Source organism: Plectropomus leopardus, chromosome 1 (genome assembly GCF_026936395.1).
Source record: "Plectropomus leopardus strain MGB_pleo_1.0 chromosome 1, ASM2693639v1, whole genome shotgun sequence".
NCBI classification, from domain to species: Eukaryota; Metazoa; Chordata; class Actinopteri; order Perciformes; family Serranidae; genus Plectropomus; species Plectropomus leopardus.
Window position 1 is genome coordinate 13,298,500 of NC_142176.1, and position 22,806 is coordinate 13,321,305.

The 22,806-nt window shown below is 38.8% G+C and overlaps 2 protein-coding genes and 1 long non-coding RNA gene across 8 annotated transcripts in view; 1 reads left to right on the forward strand and 2 right to left on the reverse strand.

Moving 5' to 3' along the window:
* Nucleotides 1-1,819: 1,819 nt before the first annotated feature.
* LOC148190376 (uncharacterized) lies at nucleotides 1,820-3,010 on the reverse strand. The gene is made up of 2 exons (XR_015776250.1): nucleotides 2,585-3,010; nucleotides 1,820-2,082 (listed from the first exon to the last, which is right to left on the reverse strand). It is a non-coding gene; the product is annotated as an uncharacterized LOC148190376 (long non-coding RNA).
* Nucleotides 3,011-3,923: 913 nt separating this feature from the next.
* rs1a (retinoschisin 1a) lies at nucleotides 3,924-11,371 on the forward strand. Its single transcript, XM_042485327.2, has 6 exons — nucleotides 3,924-4,056; nucleotides 4,412-4,437; nucleotides 4,611-4,737; nucleotides 7,853-7,994; nucleotides 9,322-9,517; nucleotides 9,628-11,371. The coding sequence occupies exons 1-6, from the start codon at nucleotides 4,002-4,004 to the stop codon at nucleotides 9,778-9,780; spliced, it is 699 nt and encodes a 232-aa protein (XP_042341261.2). The 5' UTR covers nucleotides 3,924-4,001; the 3' UTR covers nucleotides 9,781-11,371.
* Nucleotides 11,372-11,425: 54 nt separating this feature from the next.
* The window catches only part of cdkl5 (cyclin dependent kinase like 5), a 39,836-nt gene continuing 28,455 nt past the window's right edge, over nucleotides 11,426-22,806 (reverse strand). For 3 of the 6 annotated variants that reach the window (XM_042483502.2, XM_042483445.2, XM_042483622.2), the window contains 7 exons: nucleotides 22,596-22,697; nucleotides 22,153-22,258; nucleotides 21,652-21,793; nucleotides 20,187-20,292; nucleotides 19,764-19,925; nucleotides 16,670-16,930; nucleotides 11,426-15,904 (listed from right to left, as the gene is read on the reverse strand). In XM_042483502.2, the coding sequence (XP_042339436.2) occupies nucleotides 15,479-15,904; nucleotides 16,670-16,930; nucleotides 19,764-19,925; nucleotides 20,187-20,292; nucleotides 21,652-21,793; nucleotides 22,153-22,258; nucleotides 22,596-22,697 (1,305 nt within the window). In that variant the 3' untranslated portion in view covers nucleotides 11,426-15,478. The remainder of the gene's footprint in view (nucleotides 15,905-16,669; nucleotides 16,931-19,763; nucleotides 19,926-20,186; nucleotides 20,293-21,651; nucleotides 21,794-22,152; nucleotides 22,259-22,595; nucleotides 22,698-22,806) is intronic. The other 3 variants (XM_088075837.1, XM_042483566.2, XM_088075846.1) reach the window with 3 other exon arrangements.

The following is a 22,806-nucleotide window of genomic DNA, read 5'->3' on the forward strand; positions in this document are numbered from 1 at the left end:
TGCGTCGAAACTGTAGATGAACGGTTTTGCTACACGCCCTCTGAATAACTGTTGCGTTTAAAAAGGTAATATTACCATTAGCAGAGTGTTGAAACGCTGCAGGAACTGCTGCTGCAACAGGAAGAGAGAGGAGCGCACAGAGGAGGCGGAGGCAGAAACCACAACACAGAATGGAGGACCAGCTGCTCCACCTCCTCTCTCCTGTTCCTCCTTGAAATACCTGCGAAATATTCCCCAGGTGATAACCAACATGACTCACTTCACTCGTGCAAATCACCTCTGTGGCCCATGCGTCTAACGAAATGTTATTTTGGGCTTTACATGGAGAGCGCACTTTGGTCCTTGACAAGATGTTGATATGAAAACTGCTGGTCATGAAAGTTTGTGGTTCTCATAATTAATATTAACGATTTCATGACCTTCACTTTGGCACCACCATCAGGCCAATTCTAACAAGTTGTTAAGTATTTCTTAAACCCTTTTCAGGTGTGTGAACAGCCTTTTAAAACAGAGGCTACTCCATCCGTAAACACTTTGTTTGTTACCCTGAATTCGTAAACTTGGTTTTTCTTGCAAAAAAAGTAAAAAAGTAAATAACACGAAATGAAGTCAAATGAGGACCACGGGACGCTCAGTTCTTCCAAAACACATGCTTTTTTTGCTGAAAACGATAAAACATAACTAGTATAAATGCATGTTTTTAGGAGGTAGGCTACTGAGCACATGGCAGGATACGTTAGACTTGGATTTTAGGCCTACTGCACAAGTTTGTAAAATTATGTTTTAAATGCAGTCCTGTTTATTTATAATTTATGAAGTGTTTGCCTTATTCAGGCTGTTCTTCAACATAAGATTTCATCAAAACTCAAGGTAACACGTGATGAGTAACTGGTACACAAATGGCCATACTGTGGGTGAAATATTCCTAGCAGCCTGATAGGGGGTTGGAGTCTGCTATGTTGTGTGACAGCAGCCCAGAACAAACAAATCACTCACTCCAGATGTGATGTTGACCACCTTAGGTCTACCTGTTTGGTACATGGGAAAAGTTTTGATTTTTCAACCTCTTAGATGCCACGAAGTCCTGGACTTTTAAGGCAAGTGGACAGGCTCCCCTCCCACTGAGCAATAGACCACTGTTATAGACCAGGATTTATCTGTTTTATATAGCCCAATTATAGAACATATTTTAAAATAATCATTCAATAAAAGTACATAAAAACACAGAAATATTTCACAAAAGCACTGAATATTCCCTTTTACTTTGTTAGTCATAGATACAGATTTTGTTTACTCTTTAATCTTGGCTCAGACTAGATGTCCAAACATTCTCTTTCCAACTTTAAATAACCAAAATCTTAACATCTTCAGACAAATCTAAAGATCCAAAGACAGACATAAGACATTGATATTTTAATGTTGCATTGCTCATTGGGCTGCCTCATGTTAAAATTCTGCACACTCCTTTTTTGTCAGTTGTATGTTTGAATGCAGAGTAGACGTTATTGGATCCAACCTAAAGTAAGAGTTCACTTTCTAATCTTTCCAAAAGGTCTAAAATAGCCAAGGAATGTCCCACTAAAGCATTTTATATCACTAAAAGCAAATTATATCAGCCTTCCAAGTGCACTAAATCTGAGAAATGCAGCCAGAGAAAACAAAAGCACACCAGGAATTTGCATCTAAAACTGAAAATCTGCTCCTACACCCTCCTAAATCTTCACATCACTGCCATTTGTACAACTGGAACACTACTTATGTTATTTTACTTACTGACCTACAATCAGCATCCAAAACTTGCATTAAAAAATGCAACAGATTAAACATTTCAATAATCTCTTTAATGATAAAAGTTATTAAAAATTAATGAACATTTCCAGCTCCTCATGCCGCAGCTCTCGTACAAATCTGCTGTCGTACAATTGTGACAGCAGCACTGATCTCCCGCAGAGTGATCACTTTCAGTCTGTTGGTTTGTGACAGACGGGACGCCTCAGAGCTCACCAGTCTGAGCAGGACTGGCTTTGGAAAACTGTGCCAACTGGCCAGGAAGTCTGGACTCCTCATCCCAGCTGCACTGGCCTGCAGGAGAGATAAGAAGTTGCAGGAAATTTTAAGTTCCACCAAAACTCTTTTCATTGGCTTAATCCAAAGCACTGGATTTTTTAAATCTTTTTTTTCATTAATATTTTATTGAACTTTTTTCCAATTAATGTCAGCTTTGGTTATCAAATCAAATGTCTTATTACAAAAAAAAAACAACACAAAAAACATTAAAATAATTAAAAAATAAATAAATAAAAAGAAAAGATACAAGCAAAGCAAAACAAAAAACAACAAAAGCATAAAAACAAAACCTTGGATATCTATACTTATATACAAGTAGCTGGTTAGCTCTCAGACACCCACAAGTGTGTGAGTGAGTCTCACACACATGGTTTGCGATTTACTTCACGCTCTGTCCACGTCAGCAATGTACTCAAGAGTAGTCTCTCCACTTCAGGATTTTTAAAATCTTTTTAATATGCATATATATAATATGTTTTTAAAGTTTCAAACACCACATGTCTGCTGTAGCTCTGACCTCTTTATGAGCTCTGTAGATCAGAGTGGAGTGATCTCGAAACCTCGTCTTTGTATGTGGAGGAATCCTGCGTGTTGCTCGGATAGGAGCCTTCATTCTTCTTTATCAGTTTTTTCAAAAACACAATCGCAGAGAGAAATCAGCTGATGAAAACGACAGCAACGTCTTCAGACGGTCACCAGGAACAAGAGCAGGACAGACAAGAGTGTCTGAGAAGGGAAAAGGTTGTCTTAATGAACACAAATTGGAGACAGCTTTGCTTAATTAGGATTAATTTACCTTCACCCAGCAGCTTTGAAACCCTTGCTGTGAATTCAGACATCTTTGGCCTGACTGTCCGCAGGAGACACAAAAGTCATGATCAGTTTGAACCCTTTAACCTAAGACAGCTTTGCACTTGTTTAACTTTTGACTACCTTGAGATAATAAAGATGTAAAAACCTGATTGTTATGTATTTTGTTTTTCTGGAATAAAACACTTCCCAAATTCAGGCTTTTTTTATTCATCACAAAATTCTCATCAAACTCACATATAAGCAAAATTATAGATTTATCTTATTTTATTTTATTTTTGGGCTGTGCTTCCTAAAAGGGGGATTTTTTTAAAATCATGTGTGCACACAAGTTTTTATCTTGTTGGAAAAAGTTATTTATCTTGTGCACACAAGATAAAAATATCACCTTCTGCCCCTTTAAGGCTCCAAATGTTTGCATTTGTTTTGAAATTTAGTATATAAGATAAGTGTATCAGAGGATATGCTATTTACATAAATAAGGAAATGCTTTATTAATCCCTAGAGAAAACTGGGATCTTACAGTCGCTCTCATATATAAGCATAAAAAATTACAAGAAACAGAAAATAAGGGGTATGTAAAAATCTAAAAATATGTACCTTCTCGTATACTCTTTCTTTCTTTCTTTCTTTCTTTCTGTATTAAAATTAACAGGATAATGCAAATAACAAACGAAGCAAATACGGGAAGACCCATTTACAGTCACACAAAAGTCGACCTTCTGGTCAATCATATGGATCACAAGGCCCAGCATTAGCCATCACCGCCTCCAGATCCTTCTCTCTCACTCTCTTGCACACACACACACACACACACACACACACATACGATCCAACCCGAATCATGTAACATATCCAATTGACCCCTCTGTAGCTTTTTTTTTTCTGCAGGATTTTTGACTTGACCCCTGCTGCTGTGCAGTGCTCTCCATACGGCGTGGTGGTCACTGATGGTGTTGATGGTGGTGGGTGAACAGCTGTAGGAGGGGCTTTGTCAGATAAGGATGGCATTAGGTAAGGCCATTAGTGTCCGGTGGAGATTATTGTAATCCAGCCTGTCTATCGCTGCTGGCTTGGTTGCTCACTCTATAGTCGGTGTCGTCTGGTTTGGAGCAGGTTGGAAGATGACTCTCTACGTGCGGCTTTTCCTGCTGGTCCTGCTCCTTCTGGGAGCTAACGGTACGATTTCAGTCTTTTTCACCTTGTGCTGCTGAACACATAATTATGATTGATAATTGTTACATCAGAAGGAGTTCCTCAAACATGTTGAATGAAACCTTTAAAACTCTGAAGGACAAACAGATTCCTATCTGAGACTTTGACAAATACATCAGATTTCATCAGTTATCCTTCAGATTATCATCCAAGATTTTTCTTTGGTGACACCATATTTGATTCTTTATGTTTGCATTGTGTTTATTTACGTTTTCTTACTGTGGTTATATTGACAGGCTGATGCATAGATTTTGGGTGACAATTGTGTCCTAACACTCTTTTTTTCCTGCTCTGTGCTTCTGTCCATCTACCTTAACAGTGTTCATCAGCAGCCATGCTCAAGAGGTATGAAGAAGCCTCAAAAAGCATTAAAATCAGCAGTTTTTGAATGAAATGCAGTTTAGTTTAAAAAGAAAGCGCATTTAGATTCTTTTTTTTTTGCAAACCATCTGTATTTTTTGTTTTTGTGATGATACTATTTTGCATCTATTAATGTGATTTGTGTGTGTTTACATGAGGCGGGAGTGTCTGAGGCATGGACCAGCAGGTCTTGCAAATGTGACTGTGAAGGAGGAGAGTCCCCGACTGAGATGTCCTCTATCGGGACCGGCTCCTCCATGGTGAGAGGAGTGGACTGCATGCCAGGTAAGAACTACATAAGACAGTTTGCTCTCTGAAGAAAAAAAAACAACACACACATTTTTTTGTGATGTAATTAAAAATACATGGAAAAATAGACCCTTAATTTGTGGAAAAAAAGAATGTTTTATATTTATTGCACTTAGTATCTTTTGTTCACTCATAATGGCTTTCACATCACTTGTGCACTGAACTTCATACTGAACACAGATCATTTTATAATTGACCCACTAATTGAGCAACTTATTTGGATTTGAGGATCAAATTGAATCATTAATCTAATAATAGTACCAGTAACCAGGACTAAATTATGATGTCAGAGTTAGATTCAGATAATGAACTTGCCAACACGCAAGCTCACTGAGAGAGTGGACGAGAACTAGAATCAAATGCTTCATGTGGGACTCTTCAACCTGCTGGAAATCTAGTGTACAGCGCAGTATGTCTGCAACTACTGATTAATTTTATTGTCAATCAAAAAAAAAGTGACATTAGACAGAACATTACAAAGCAAAAATGACTTGCTGTAAAGATATAATAGAGTAATGGCATTCTGGGCAGAGAATGCAGTCATGCTACCTCTGTGTGTGTTGTTATCCGAGCTTCTCTGTTTTTTGTTGTGGTAGAGGTTTTAACCGTGTGTGGATATCACCATTTATAAGTCCCTGTGTGTTTCATGCTCGCTAGCTAATTACCTCTGCACTTTGCTCATACAGCAATTACCACTGATAGCGCTGTCCTGAACAATATTTGGGAACAGCATTGTCACAGAAGCGTAGTGCCCACCGTCCGGTTACCTGATAAGTTAACACTGTTAGCTTTGTCAGCACTGTTGCACACTGATTGTGCTGTTCAGGCTGTTCTAATGCACTGTTGTACCTACGAAAAGAAATGCACTAAAATTAGTTATATATACCACATAATCATGAGCCTGTAATTTGCATGTAATCTATATAATCAAGAAGTCTGTAATCATGTGACCAATGCGCTGACAGGAATAAAGAAGTAAGTAGTTAAAATGCAAAACTCCACATAATGGGGTTGCTCGGGGTAGTGCATGGGTCAAACAAACGTAGAACTTTTCTCCAGGAGACTAATGTTCGGGATCGTGAAACAATTGTGAAACAAATTGAACTTAACTGCAGGGCACTAATTGGTTAGATACCATAGAAACTGTTGTATCAAGTTAGCTCAGCCACCTACATGTTAAGAGCCATAGGCAAAAAAATGGTGGCTCAGACTTTGACTCCTATCTGCTCTGACTATCACATACAGCACCTTCAACCTGCCAAAAAAAATTTCCATTCATGGATTAATCATTTTGTTGATGATATCCAAAGAAAGTAATTTTAATGTAAATCAGCACAATGTAAATCTTCATATTTGAGAGGCTTAAACCATTACATTTGGGGCATTTTGCTTAAAAAACAAACAAAATGACAAATCATTCAAGCTCCTCAATGTGGATAGAGAGGGAGTTCTAATGTCTGTGTTATAGAGACACAGGCAGAGAGAAGGGGAATCTCTATATTATGTCCATGTACATGCATGAGTGCATAAGACTCCAGATTTGACGCCACAGGGTGGACATGCTCCATTGGACATCCTCGCAGAGGATGATGCAGATGGAGCCATGAAAACAAGCAGAAAAGCGTCCACTAAGGCTGCACAATCCTCTAAATGTACTATTTCAATAATAAGAAAATGTGGTCTGCATGTGGATATTAATCTGCATCAAAACTCACACAATATAGAGAATCATGGGTTACATGTGGCAGATTGTTTTCATTCATTCTCAAGCTTGAATGATCAAAAAATTCCATTAGTAGCTTGTGTGGAGCTTTCGATCACATCACGTCATGTTCAGTAGCAGATGGAAATCTCCATTTTTCAAATCACTTTAAGGACTCAGCCTGGGGTTTCCACCAAATCTCTGTGAAATCTGCACTTTTGAGATCTATCTCTACAAAGCAGCAAATGCACAAAAAACAACTGACAGCAGCCTTACTGGGCTGGAGACATGAAGATCATGAAGAGAAGAGAAAGACAGAGCTGATGTACAGTGAAAGGGTTTTCCTCGGTGACTCACTGTGTGTCAGCTGAGCCACAAATCACATGGCAACGGATGACGGAGAGGAGAAAAAGAAGTTCAGTAGATATTCATTATCTCAGAACAGGATGCTCAGATTACAGGGTTTGTAATAGATTGCACAATCACAGAAACTAGTCATTACCACGACATAGACCTGTGATGATAAATGATGAGCGGGACAGGCTTTCCTGCACGGCCTCAGACTTTATTCCACCTCAGTTGTATTGTGTCTCACCTTTTGGGGTTTTGATATTAACTCAGCTGTCTGAATGTGTTTTATTCCACTCTTGGAATACATTAGGGAGGACTATAGAGTCACTCGCATTACTGTTATGTAAACACTTATCTCCTGACTCACACAGGCGCTGCTACTGCTGTATGCGTTGTAATACTGGGATTAGACAGGATGTGACCCTGTGCCAGATACACTTCAGCCAGTAGTAAACAAAAGCACATCCACAGCTGATGTTATACCTGAATCTTGAGGCTGAAAAACTTGTGCGTAGCTCTCTCCGTTCATGTATTTATAATGTATTTATAAAGTCAACAAAGGACTTTGCTCTCATGTGGTTTTAGTGGAAGTGAGAGGGCAGATTGACAGATCAAATATGGGAGCAACAAAGCTGTGGAGAGTGGGACATGGCCATCTGTCCACCTGCCGCCCTAATGGACATCGCTGATCTCTCACTGTGGAGAATTAAACTGCAGGCTTTTAGGATGGGATATGGGTCACACTGGGTCTGCTAAAAGCGGGAGCTTTGGAGGCTTTGGGGGCGGGAGGGTGTGAGGATGGAGATGGACGGAAAGGATGAAGAGATGGAGAATTAAGCACCTAGAAAAGGTTATATTGCTGGTCACATTTCAGTGTTTTTACTGCTTAACTCCTGGCAGACATGTTTGTGTTTTCCGCTGTCGGGGTGGTGACCTTGAAATCCATGCAGCCAGGAGGTCTTTAAAAACAAACATATTAACAAAGGAGATTTAAATTAAAACCTCTGTTTTCTAAATTTGTCTCTGATCTTCTTGCAGAGTGTCCGTACCACAAGCCGCTGGGCTTTGAGGCCGGATCGGTGAGTCCAGACCAGATCACCTGCTCCAACCAGGACCAGTACACCGGCTGGTTCTCCTCGTGGCTCCCGAGTAAGGCTCGGCTCAACAGCCAGGGCTTCGGGTAGGTCCAGGCCAACATACAGACTTGATAAAAGTGTATTTCCAGATTGTCAGCAAAAATAGCAGTTATATAGCTGCAATGAATGCTGATATTTTTGCCAGAGATGGTCGACTGTTCTAACCCCAATAAACAAATGTCTGGGTGTCTGCCATCTGTGATGTATGTCTCACAGAATTAGAAAAAATGCAGTCAAAGAGAGAGATGTAACCCATCTCTCATTATGTAAAGTGCATTTGGTAAAGGTGACGCACCAATATGCTCTTACTTAAAAATATTTAGATATAAATAAGACAGGCAATGCAAGAATAGATCTGCTAAATAAAACTGCAGAGGAGCTGTTATTCTCAGTGCTGAAGACTCTGATCTGTTTTTGCATGTTTTTTTTTTCCCTTCCAATATTGAAGGCGCTTGACACGACATTCAGAGCATTAATATAGCAGCAAACCACTATCTGATGTGTAGACAATCCTGGCTCTAATTCTGAATCATATATATGCTCTGAATGCCATAAACAGCTGCTTGAACCCTTTAACGCCTAGATTGACATCAGTTTTTATTTGCTGCAGTTGGGTGCATTTCATGAATAATTAAACCTCTGAAACCTCACAAAATTGGTTTAATTTCCTTCAAAAACACGTGAAAAAACCAAACTTTGCAACTCTGGACATACAACTTCCATGACATGATGCAATTTTGTCCCAGAAATGCTTTTTCCCAAAGACTTATGTGGCGAAAGTGATGTCTGTGACTTGTTTCACTGTCATGATTTGATCCATTTTGTCCGATAACATTTCAGAATATTAACATATTAGCATTTTAACATTTCAGTAATACACACCTGTCTCAAAGAGTTTCGTTTGGGATATAATTTACTCTGTTTCTTAAATTAGTCTCTAACTGAGAAAGTAAATTTTTCTGTTTCAAGAATATGTTCTATTGTTGTTATCCATGTTCTTAACACTTACCTCAAGGCTGCCGCACACTGTATGTTTAAAAGGTTCACTTTATTCTGTTGTATCTGTCCACATAATTTCATTCCATGTATGTTTTCTATGTGAGAGGGTTTTTTTTAATCAAATATGAATTGTATTGTTTTCTTAAACTCAGCCCAAAGGGGCTTTAACACAAGAGTGCCATTGTTAATGTTATTGGTACAACCTTTGCTTTCTCTACCATGTGTAGACACAATGTCTGCTTTGTAAAAGGCCTAAAACCAGCTATGCATCTTTATCTGCTCTCTGAAATAGCAGCAGGTATTAGGTCAAACTGAACCACGAGTCCATGTGTCACTGCTGCATCACATCCTGTGTTTGTGTTTCTGCTGCAGGTGTGCCTGGTTATCTAAGTTCCAGGACAACAATCAGTGGGTGCAGATCGACCTGAAGGAGGTGATGGTGGTGTCTGGGATACTCACTCAGGGCCGCTGTGATGCGGAGGAGTGGATCACCAAATACAGCATTCAGTACCGCACAGATGAAAAACTCAACTGGATCTATTACAAAGACCAGACTGGAAACAACAGGGTCAGCTAAACACAGTCAAACTGTAATCACTTTATTGAAAAAGACAACAATGTTTCAGTTAGTATTAATGTCTATATTAATCTATCCTGACCTTTGGCTCCTTCTATTAGGTGTTTTATGGAAACTCTGACCGCTCCTCATCTGTGCAGAACCTCCTGCGGCCACCCATCGTGGCACGCTACATCCGCATCCTACCCCTCGGATGGCACACACGCATCGCTCTACGCCTGGAGCTGCTGCTCTGCATGAACAAATGCATCTGAACCTTTCCTCCCCTGCTGTCCCTGAGGCATTCTCCCACCAAAACGTCATCTAAATCACCCCATCGTCAGAGTGTGTGTTCTGTTATTATATCCACAGATTTGGTCCCTTTCAACTACATCTATAAAACCACAAAATACATCCAAATATATATATATATATATATTTTAGTATATGATCAAAACAGTTTGACTTAAGTGATTTCATGAGAATGTTTGTTTGATGTGGTCAACAAGCTTTCATTCACTCCGATTTTCATTGTCTGTGTTAAACCAGTCTCACACTGGGGGCTTTAGTTTGATGCTTTCTCAATAGATTGTTCCATTTGCAATGAAATGGCATAAATTCAATGCAATAATTAGGCATTGAGACGGAGAAGCAGCGTTGCTATGGAGGTTGCATCCAAAAATGTGTGTGTCCTCCTGTGAAATTCTTCTCCTGATTTTAACAATAAATCGGGACCTTTCAGCCAGCTTCCTCCTTATTTTCTGTAAAGGATAACACGGGTTATATTCTACATGTCAAATCCCATGAAAAGACTTAAACCAACAATGAACTGAAGTGTTGCCAAAACCTGGTATTCCTTTATTTTAATATATTTATTGTTATTTTTTTCCCAAACTATTGAAAACACACCAGCGAGCCACACTGCTGTATATATATGACATGTTACTTTATAACAAATAACATGGGCACTGGTGTATATTTATAGTCAAGAATATTTACACTATCCTTTGGCTCTAAATATTTAATGGTTCAGTATGTATCATGTATGTATTCATCCCCAGCAGAAAATAGTCCCTAACAAGTGTGTTACTCACTCCTGTTCGAGTAACGTTTGCTGAAAACTACAGTGCCCAGCTGTTTAAGGAATTCACTCAGTCTTTTTTTAGTTTATCATGTAACATTTCAACAGTTTATTAGTTGAGATTCAACTGTTTCACTTCACTCTCAAGATATTCAAAATATAATCTTCAGGTTATTTGTGAACAGTACAAGTTAAAATAAATCTTTCTAATAACGTGGTAAATTGTCACATAGGATACTTAATGATAAAAATCTATAGACAGAGCAAACAGATGAATTGCTGAAATGTTACAAAATACTAAATCTGTAGGCAGACTATCCAAACCAAACTAAGTTTTACCATTCTTAAAATATAAAAATATGTAATTGTGACCCATAGAAAAAGTCACCTTTATTGTATGAACAAAAACACATAAAATATTAAGAAAATGACCATCACATTGTTTATTTTGGTCCTTTTATGAGAGTTGTTAATAATAAGAAAAATGTGAAATAATGTCAGATTTTTTCTTGAAATTTTCTTCATTTCCAGTTTCTCTTTTTTTGTCTGTAACCACACACACACACACACACACACACACACATATATACTTTTTTTTTTTACCTCAGGCAAATTTTTACAAAGTGGTGTCACTAACATTCAGATGTGGTTTTGTTCTGTGGTTAACTCCTTTCTTTCTGTAACATTTTAATTTCCCATGGTGCTTTTCAGAGTCCCTCTGAAGTGTGATCTTTATTGTATCTTTAAACTATTTCCTTGATTAAACGAACACTTGTATGATGTGATGTCTGTTCTCATGTTGTGTCTGTCCGTGTTTACAAAAACAAACACGTGAGCCGTTCAAAAATGTACAGTTGGCTTTTATTGTGAGACCCTAACATTTTTAAAGTAGAATGGTCAGTATAGATACACTCTATTATTTCTATTTACACCCTGTAAGAAGTGGGAAACAGCTTAATGAAAAAGAAAAGATGTTTTAGGAAACACATTCATATTTGTGAACAAAAATTCTTCTTCTCATCTCAGTTGTTGTGTGACTTGCTGGGGGTTGAAGCCTCCGTCTGCATCTGATGTGTTGAGTCAGTGAGCTAATATAAGGCTTCGGGTCACTGGCAAGGCAAGCTTTGTCATCACTCTGTCCCGTTAATGATATAGACAAACCCACATCAGCAGTCATTTACAATCATTAGCAATCAGGATTATTCAGTGAAACACAACACACGGCAGTTTTACCTGCCCTGGGTCGTGCTCAAGGACAAATTGGAAATAAAAAATGTATTGCAGAGCGATGTCTTGATAGTATACGTGGACACTTCTCTTGCTTTAATCACAATCTCCTAATGGAAATCCTTCTCTGTGCTATATTTGGCTCCTGTTTAACTCGCGACTGATTTGGCTCTTACAACCTGCATCAGGCTGAGTCTCCTTCTGAATGTTATTGCTTTCAATCAGCCATGTAGTCGTTTTGTGTTTTCATTTTTTGCTTGTGTGTTTTCATCCTTTGCAAAATGAAACATGAGATCCTCTAAAACTCTCTCTTTAGTCCACAGATGTCTTGAATTTTGCACAAATGCATCCTGCCTTATTTCCATTGTTCCCTCCTTCTGTGATATAAAAGCTCTTTACTTTAGCTTTAAAACCACAGATGAAGAGGAAGGAACAAAGGATAAAGGGAAGACTGAAAGAAAAACTAAGCTGTATATTTTAGGCCACTAATAGTGTTTTGTCCTATATATTTTTTTATCATCCACAGGTCAGTAGACAACTAGTAAATGCTTCTATGAATAACCTAGTTAAGTAAAATCATCCCTGATCATGAATATTAATATTAAAAATAAAAGTTGTAATGCGAATATAGGAAAACCAAATTCACATTTACAAAAGGCATTTGCAAAAACTTTGAGAACACAAGCTTTTAAAATGCACACAGAGAAATGTAAACACACACCGAAGGAGAAGTCTGGTGTTATGTTATATCTTTCTTATTGTCAACAAATCCCATGAAAGAAAACATGCCCAACAACATAACAACCCTATTGTGTTTGCAGGCCCAAAACAGCACAAGGGGTTGTGTTGGTGGGGGCGTGTTGTTTTTGATACCTGAAATACAATCCAGGAATTCTGTTGGAGCGAGAGATTAATGTGTTTAAAGGCTTACTAGATGCCAAAATACAAAACAGCAGTTGTGAGACAACAAAATAAAATACAGCATTAATGTTACAGACAACAAGTAATCTACCAGCAACGTGTCAGTATGTGTTTGAGTGTTAAGCCAGGTTAAAAATTAAGCCAGGTTAAATATTTTTACTTTTACGAGGCTCAGTTACTACTTTTTGTCTTCTTCAGCCTGTTAAGGCCACTGGCTCCTAATAAAAATCTTTGCTCACTTCTGTATTTAAAAAAGGCCACGTTTTTCCTCAGCTGGCTGGACACCATAGTTTTGAACAGAATACTTCAAAAAGTTTTTTAGGGACTAGTTTCAGCCGCGGATGAAAACACAGTTGGTGCTGTAGTGTGTATTTACAGTAGCAGGGCGTATGTGGGTATACGGGATAGATTTAAAATAAATTACAGTACACATGTTCATGAAGGAACATGTCATCCATTGCAAGTGTGGCTCACTAATGTGTTTTTATAGTTATTGGCAACCCTCTCTAATGCTGAGATAACGGGATAATAATTTCCACTAACATTTAAAACAACACATGAGCTGTGTGCAGTCAGTCCACTAGTTGATTAAACATTGCTGTACCCTCACTAGTTGGCACCAAATATACTAGCTGATTAAGAACAAAGCTTTTAGCAAATATTTTTCATTAACCTTTATCTGGAGAGTCTTTGTCATGTTCACAATTTGATGTGCAAAATGCCAGAAGCATTTAAAATAATACTAGGTTTTGAAAAATGGGATAATGGATTTTTTTTTTTAGACAACATTTAACCTTATAGATTAAACTTTGAAAACTATCAAAATCGAGCAAAGTTTTGTTTTTTTTTTACTTTATGACTAGTAGACTTTTCTATGTTTAAACTTCAGTTTAAACATCAGAGAAATTAGCAGTTAGGAACATATGGCCATCCCCAAAATGATATATATTACCATTCTTACAGTCACAGTTTCAAACATGTCCTTAATGTTATGAAAAGGGTGCCATTCTGCTATAAAGCTTTGTGGTTAAGAAAACCAGGTGGTAAGGTATAGGGAAAAAATGTCATGGCTTTAAGTGCTTTCTTTACTGACAAAACGTCACCTGTGTCACGTGACAGACATCACATATGTAGCCGGCGTAACATGCTACGCATAGTAGCATGCCATGTAATGTTGTTATTAAAAGAAGCCAACTTTGACACTGGGCTACAAACACTGATTTGCTGTGTGAAAGTCCTGTGCATGTTTGCACCATCTGCAACTGACTTCCTCTATCTAAGGTGCCTGCCTTAAAATAAACATATTAAGCTGCTTGCACAATTTTCTTTTGGTCTGAGCGGCTTTGTTTTTTGACAAAACCTAATGGCACAGAGGAAAAAGCTATATCAGATTCTGGACACACACACTTGTTAAATTCATTGTTGGTCTTTTCATGAGATTTGTTGACAATAAGTAAATATAAAATACACCAGACTTCACCTTTCAGATCTTAAAGGTTGTAGGTGAGGTATGCCTTTTTGCAGAGTGCTGTCCTACTATCTTGCACACTTGTATGAGTTAATCACACCTCATTTCAAGAGGATAAGTTTTCACCACCAATCAAAGTCTTGATGTCCATTTCTTGCTTTTAAGGCTATAGACAAAACCAACATGGCAGCAGAGAGCTGGAAAGATGTTGTCGCTGATGAACTGAGTGACTGAAAACAGGGCTTATTTCAAAACGGTGACACCAAAGAGTGAACTGACAATAACTGTATGTAAAGCACAGAGCCTAACAGTCTCACTCCGGCTGATCTGCTACCAAATCCTGTTGACAAATAGCCCGACTTGTCACAAAACTTCATAACTGATGTCATAAGAGTGATGGGCAAGTTTGCACTTGATAAAATGTCTGAGATTTTTTTTTCCACTTTGGGCAACAAGTATTCATCAAGATTTCTTTACATTTGAATGAAAAAAAAGAAATAAATAAAAAGGGTGAAAAAAACATGATATAACGTGAAAATCTGTTAATAACATATCAAATTGAACAAAAAAGGACATTCACCATTATTAAATATTCCTTTTGACATATTGTATTATCAACACATAAATATCTATGCATTTCTTTGAGTCGAAACTAAAGCTCTTGCAATTACACATTTAATTCTATATTACCTTATAATATTCCCATATAGCCTACATACTGTGTCATTTATAGCTTATATCCTTGAATTTAAAACAAATAAATATTTAATAAATAATGTTGATAGAAATCCTTTTTTTTCTTTGTTCTTATCAAATATCAGAGCTTGAAAAACATTAGAGTTTATTGGCCACCGGTGTGACGGCGGCTGTCTGATGTGTTGCTTTGCTGTAGTGTCCTGTGAGCAGAAGATGGCAGCAAAGAGGCCACGTGGGCAGTGTCTCCTTGACAGGAAAGATCAGCTTTACTCTGATGTTCTAGCCTTGTTATGTAGAGAGAGAATAATACAACTGATACAGTGCTGGCTTCCCAGAGGGAGTTGGCACTTCCCTGTCTTTAAATCCCTAAACAACACTGTTACTGGTGTTTGCCCTTGCAGTGTCTAGTCTTTGTAGATTTCAGAGACATGAGCATCGACAATAACTACGTTTCTGAATGAGGACTGGATCCAGTAAAATAGACTTTCATGTAAACTTTTACTACAGTACCATGATGTCTGCCTCTGGCAGATGCTTCCAGGATGGAGACATAGAGGTGGTGTGGTTTGGGGTCGGGGGGTTACAGCGCGGTCTCCTTTAGGTCGTTGAGGTTTGGCATTCTGGTGCGAGAGGCTCGGGTAAAGGTGGGTCCGTTCTGCCCCGGTTTGATGCCCAGTTGTTCGGGGGTGAACTGAGCACCCTCCGCCCGCTGCAAAGCGGAGACGTGCCAGCTGGACTCGATCTGTCCGGGGAGGGGGTAGCTGGCCTTGCGGCTCTTCGCCTGGGCAGAGCTGCTCACTCCAGAGTGCCCCCTGCTCTCAGCGTGCCCCCTGCTCTCGGCGTGCCCTCGACCCTCGGGGTAGCCCGCTTTAGAGGAGGGCTGAGGAGGGTTGGGGAGGGGGGCTTGGAAGCGCAGGTCTGGAGGAGGAGGAGGAGGAGGCTGTCCTTGGTTTGAGGAAGAAGGAGAGAGGTGGAGGAGCCTGCGGAGCGACTTGAGTGGCTGACTCTTTAAGGAGAGAAAGAGATAAAGTCAATAGATGGTCTAAAGGAGCAGACCTTTATATTTTTCTTATTGTCCATAAATCGTACAAAAGTGCAAACATTTTTCAACACTGTCCTACACTGTCCTACTGAAGACGTAGCCTAACTCATAACAGCAAATGCAGGATGTTAAGATTTGGTGCGTCAGCGAGGCCACTTCTCTCTCTTGAATGCCAGCAGAGGGCAAGAAGGATTATTATGTTTTTTTTTGATTGCTTGATTTTTTATTATTAGATGCATAATTCTAGGCTGACTTTCCTGTCTTGAAGAGACTGTGGTGCACTCATTTCTTAAGAAAGCATGAAGGTGTCATGTGCAACTACACAACATAAGGCATCTATTGGTGCACACCATGCTGGCACTGATTACTGGAAAAGGGGCCAAATCATGCTCCAAAGTTAGGCTACATTTTAGTGGGGTAACAACTGGCATGGCCATTTTCATCTGATCTGTGACCTCAAGATATCTGAATGAAAACACCTTTAAAAAGTTGTCTTAAAAAAAAAACAACCTCTACCATGTTGTAAATATAAGTTGTGCACATTACCTCTCTGCAGATATTATATTTGTGAAAAGTTAACCAGAAAATAGACATTTACTGAGGCTGGCATAGAACTTTTATATCACAATGTACATATAGTTTTTTTTCATTGAAATAACTAAATAGGTAGTTTTTGTGATGATGTTTCAGCAAATCCATATTAAAGTCTCCAGTGTGTCAGCTACATACCTGTGAGTGTGAGTCCACTGGTTTGTCTGGTGGCCAGTCATTCACTCTGTCTCTCTCCCTCCCTCTTTCCCTCTCTCTCTCCCTTTCTCTCTCTCTTTCTCTCTCCCGTTCCCTCTCCCTCTCTCTGTCTCGGTCTCGATCCCGACTCTGTTCCCGGTCCCGGTCTCGGGATCGCTCACGGTTTTTCCGTCGGCTGCCATGGTGAGAGGACGACTTGGAGCTCCTCTGAAGGGACAGGTGTTCTTGTCCGTTACCAGGAACCTGACATTTCAGAAGCAAAAACACAGGGACATTATTAGCAGTTATGCAAAATACTGACTTTACGATAATGTTATTCTTCCTGCGGCGAGGTCACCACACTCAACTTCATCACACTACACATCTCACTCAAATCACATCTCAAATCCCGGTGAGCTTTTCTTCATGCACGCCTCTGGCAGCAGCAGACAAAACACAAGGAGGTGGTGATGACGATTAGTTATGACTTGATACAGAAAAAAAGTTTTCCGAAAGTTTGTGTTTGACTGTGATTTCTCAGACTATAATGCAGAGTTGGGTTGCAAGTAATGATCATTCTAATTATCAATTAATCTGTTTTTTTTTTGTTTTTTTTTCCAATAGATTGATAGCTACATCCAGCAGGTGATTTGTTAATTTATGAGAGGGGGGGGGCTGGAAATTAGTTGGATGGAAGGTACTTTTTTAACTGTCTCTCTATATGTTTTGAATGATTTGCTGAGTTGCATCACATAAGATGATTTCACTCATGCAGTTGGTTTGTAGTCCGCCAAACTGGTGCTATTAATGCTTCACCAGTCAAAATAGAAATATTGGTGCTCTGAATTATAATAATATATTTATTTTTATGTTTGTTACTTCTATTTTACTTTTGTGCAAGTCTCTGCATCTGTACACTACTCCCCTTTTTGCGAGAATAAAAAGAATTACACATGTATGTCAAATAAAATCAGTGTGCCAAAACTGAAGTCTCAAACGTTTATCTGTTATAGCTCTGGGTCCGAACCCAAAGGATGGAAAGGAATGGGGAGTTAACAAAGAGGTGAAATTTTATAGTTCAGTCACTGGTTCAAGGTCCACACGTTCGATAACTTTCCAAATATTCAATTTTGTTAACATGTGACAACACATTAGCTTATAACACAAAGAAATAAAACATATTGCAAGAATAAACAGAAATGGCACTTCAACATAAAAGCTCTGTGCCAGAAATTCATTGTACTTTAAAATAAAGTGTTTAGTTTTTTTACAAACTTGATACATCCATGGGTCACTTGCTGTCCATTCAGAATGGACCAGTAACCCACTTTTGGACTGTGACACCCAGTTAGGAACCTTTGATTTAATGGACCAACACATTCTCAGACCTAAATCATCAAATAAAAATGGGAGTGAAAACGTCTGGATGTTCAGGAACGGCATTTTACAGTTCTTACTGTCACAGTCTGCTGTGCCCTGACTCCTTCAGACTTTTGAGAAGACTGGACTGAGTGTCTGTTAAAGACTCATTTAAGTCTTCATTAGTTAGTCTGTCTTTGTTTTCATTTGGTCAGTTAGTTATTAAGATGATTGAGTTTGTCTGGTTTCGAGATTTAGTGTTGTGTTTCCCCCCTTTGTGTTCCTGTGCTGCTGCTCCCTCCTTTACACCATCTACGAACCTGCCCTGCATCAGCCTTGTTAGTCCTTCCCTCCTCAGTTATTCTGCTTCATCACCTAATTCCCCTCACCTGAGCTTCTCAGCCCCTCGCTCCACCTGCACTTTATCCCATCACAGTGTAGTTTGTATTTAAGTCCTGGTTTTCAGTTAAGTCTTTGTTTCTTTGATTTGCTCATGTGATGTTCAGTTATTGTGTCCCTGGAATAAAGTGATCTTTTTGAGTTCCTGTTGACTGCCGTCTCCTGCATTTAGGTCCAGCTGCTCTGCATTACATGACACTTAAATGCTTTGTGTCTTCTCAAAACAAACTTCTTTTTTCACAAAGAATGCACAGCTTCCACTTGTAAAACCAGCAGTCTCTATTCAAAATGAACTTGGGAAGTGCGATAAAAGTTGCTGTGCTTTTCATTACCCATACTACCATACTATAGTCTATAGAATGGCAAAAAAGGTTTTGGGTGCGTTCTGATTCACATGCTTCTTCTTTTTACATTTAGCGGGTACTTAGCTGCTTTTACAAAGTATGTACTGTTGCATAAAGTATGCACACAATCAGAACTTCTTCATAACACTGCACCCTGACCTTTGACCCCTGTCTCATATATCTGGTACCATGGATATCAAACAAATTGCTATTTGGCAAACGCAGAGACAGATGTTAACGCTCTGGCTTAACAATGTTTAACATTTAAGTTATAACTGCATACAATGTAGAGTCTAACATTTTATTTGCATTAAATTAGCCTACAGATGCATTTCTCCTATAATTTGTATTTTAATTTTTTTGTTGTTGATATCTTGATCCCCCGTAAAGATCTTTTTTTTCCACTTAAACAATTAATTTGAAAAATGATCTTCCCGATCTACCAATTTGTGGAACCTTTCTTTGTTTTTACCATGCTTCCAAAAGAATTTAAGCCGATTTGTTCCGGGTTTAAAGGGTTAAAGTATCTAATGCAGATGGCAGCTGACCGCTGACCAATCATTGGTATTTTATAAGTTGTAAGACTGGGTTAAACTGACAGACAGAGTGGAATCAGCTTTCTCACTGAACTCACAGCAAGGAAGCAAATAACAGTCCAGAGTCCATAAATGTGAACATGTGCTTATAAATATGTTCAATATGATACAATGATGTTTTGAAAGTATGAGTCTCGACGTGCAGAAGTGTTGGCCTCACAAACAGCACACATGTCCCACAATGCAATGTGACTACAAGGTGACTGTGTTTGACACACACTGTAGCAAAGACATAATGGATGCACAGACACCGTGCGGTTTTAGACTATTTGAAATCCTTTCAATTGAAAATATTTCTGGATCAGTCAATCATGAAGCGCTTGAGAGGATTTCAAACCAGCTCGTTCTGGTGAGTGCGGTGTGAGTACACATGCAGCCGTAGTGTTGAGGTTAGATTACTGGTGAGGCAGGGTAGGGCGCGGTAGGCTGGTGTTGTACCATGGGCGAGGCGACTACAGGTAGGACTTTGACAGCTGAGTTGTGCTTTAAGCTATTCTTAGAGCTAAAGAGGGGGAAAAGGCTTTTCTTGATGCTGGGGTTCCTCCCGTCCTCCATGTCCGTCTGTGGGGCAGAAGACGCACAGCCACAACTCTCAACACAAATCTCTGACAACAAACAGAAAAACAACTGCAGCACCTGATCAACCATCTAAATACCACAGTGCTTATTCTTACAGTTAGGTTAAGTAGTTAGTAAAACAGAAATACTGGTTATTTTCAAATGAAAAGCCGATTAATCAGCACACTATGATGCATTTTATAGACAAGGAAAACATCACGATATTTATATGCTTGCTGGATGAAATGAATAAAATTATCTTACTATTTGTGTCTTCTTCTTTTTCTTTTTAATGGCTCTAAAGAAGCCTTGTTTTTCCTTCTCTTTGGCAGGCTCTGGAGGATTCATGACCATCGCTTCTGTGGCAGTCCTATGTGACAAATGTGTAAAAATGTTCATATGACTCATGTTAGTATTAACAAGCTCAGGATTAAATGGTGACTTGTCAGGTGTGTCTCATGCTATAGCACAACCTGAATAAGAAAAGTCATTAATAGATACAGAAACAGTTAGAAAAAATACATAATGCTTCTTTTTCAACACAAGGAAGAAACTTTTTTTTTTCTTTCAAATAAATGTCAATGTCACTTACTGTACTTGACAACATGTTTTCATCCATTTCATCTCAGTCATTTAGAGACTGTGATAGTAACCTTGTACAATAATGGATCTTAATTTATGTTTGACAAACTTCACGTGAAAGTGAGGAAAATACGGAAGGTAGCTCAAGAAACACTCATTTTCCTGCATCATTTAATGTCTGAGCATGTTGTATTTAAAATGCTATAGAAAAGCATCTTTAATGTGAATATAGCTTTGCATCATTATATGTTGACGCTTCATTTTAAAGGAGCAGTACGTAGGATTTAGTAGCATCTAGTGTTAAGGCTGCAGATAGCAACCTACAGACATTTCCCCCATGTGCCATCGTGTAGGACAAGCCTATTCAATTAGCAGCCCACAGGTCGCATCTGGTCCAGAGGCAACCCTCAAGTGGCCCAGCATGCAAAAATCAGACCTACCTGTAAAAAAAAAAGCTACCGATATGAAAACAAAATTATTAATATGTTAGCATATAATAAATATGCTAATGAATTAACCATTTTGCGTCCTTCTCATCTGTTTAGTTACACATGCACAATATTGATGAGCAGAATGTATGGATCAGTATAGCGACACACAAAATCACACCTTTCCCAAATCAATCAAAATCTTCTCAAGTGATGCAGTTCTGACCATGCTTAACAGCTTTTCAAAACATCCAGGCTGCGCTCAAACAGTCAAAAAGTTATCGGTTATTTTAACTGCCGCTTGTTACAGTTCTGTGCATTGATATCTCTTTTTCATTCTGTTTCTGCGCCTTGTGATGTGTCTGGGTCAGATATGTGACCAAAAATTTTTTTTTTTTTCAAAGCTGACACAATAAAGACTGCTATTTTTTTTTTTAAACAAAATTAATTTGCCATTATCGAAAGCTTTAAAAAAAGGATTTCAAAATCTAGCAAAATTGAATTTGTAGAGGGGCAGTATGAAAACACAAATGGCCTTTTCTAGAGCCAGATGTATATTTTTTTCTGTGATTATACACTTAAGAAAATATATTTATTAATATCATTTTCTACCAATAGATACGCGTGATTACTACACACTGGACCTTTAAGTCAAACTTCAGTTACTTTGACACAGTTTAGAATGTACATCTGCTTTATTTTAAAAAATAACCTCTTACCAGTCAAAAGCCGTCTGGCGTTTGGAGTGGTTGACCATGGCAACGGGGTCTCCGGGTACAACAGGTCCAACCGGTCCAACTGGTCCTCGACCCTGGCCGACACCGTCATGGAAAGAGGAGTTGTCTGGTCTGGGGGAGGGGACTGAGAAAACGCAATGAGGAGAGAACATAATTTAACATGTATATCTGTGCAAATTTCACTGAGAAGTAAAGACAATATGCTGTGGCTGTGATTGATCTGTGATGTTTCATGTATTTTCAAAGTTATTGCATAATATTTTTCTTTCTTTGCTGTACTCACATTTCCAACAAATCCAATATATTTGTCAGTCTTGTCTATGAAAGCTGAAGTTGATATCTTTGCATCTTTTAATTGTGAGTTTTTCTGTATATTTGTAAATATACATATATATATATATATATATAATTCTAAAAATAAAAAAAATAATAATAATACAAACTAAAAAATAAAGTTTATCGCTGGTGATTCCTGCTCCTCACCTCGGTAGAAGCTGCCAACTCTCCGGGGCATGGACTCAGTGAATATCATCCGGTTCTCTTTGGAGGAGCTTCCATCCTCAACATGAGGGTCGTGATACATGCCAACCTAAGAAATACACACATCATGTGGACACACAAACGCACAAATACACACATGGACACAGGAGCACACACAGTTCCTCAGTATCGTCATATTTGTGATCGATCATGTCATTTAATCTCACTTCAGTTCTTATTGTTAGCTATCACATCCTCTGCTGGCTCACAGCACAAGACAACCGGGACAATCTTAGAGCTTTTCAGTGAGGTTACATTTATACCAGCGACAACGTGCAGTGAAGCTGTTGACCTGAGTAGAGACAGAAAAAGCTATGGAAACCAGCGGTCAGAAGAGCTACTGTCTGTGTTCTGCTGGAGGTAGGGAGGAGTCAGGGGAGTCGGACCTCGTTTTTAGAGCGTTGTGTATGAAAAGCAGCTGTGTTGTCCCTCGTAGAGTCTTTGATGGGGGCACAAGGGTGGCTCATGTCTTTAGGTGACTGCTCACTCTGTTGAGAAGATGGACAGGTGCAGGTCAAAGCAGACTGGAAAGCAGCATGAAGCAGTGGCAGTGAAAATGTGAGACAGTGACAGTCCCTGCACACACGCATCAGTTCG

Coding starts and splice junctions, on each gene's coding strand:
- rs1a (XM_042485327.2), top strand. CDS start 4,002: ATGACTCTCTACGTGCGGCTTTTCCTGCTGGTCCTGCTCCTTCTGGGA. Junction 4,438..4,610: donor TCAGCAGCCATGCTCAAGAG/GTATGAAGAAGC, acceptor TGTTTACATGAG/GCGGGAGTGTCTGAGGCATG. Junction 4,738..7,852: donor AGGAGTGGACTGCATGCCAG/GTAAGAACTACA, acceptor ATCTTCTTGCAG/AGTGTCCGTACCACAAGCCG.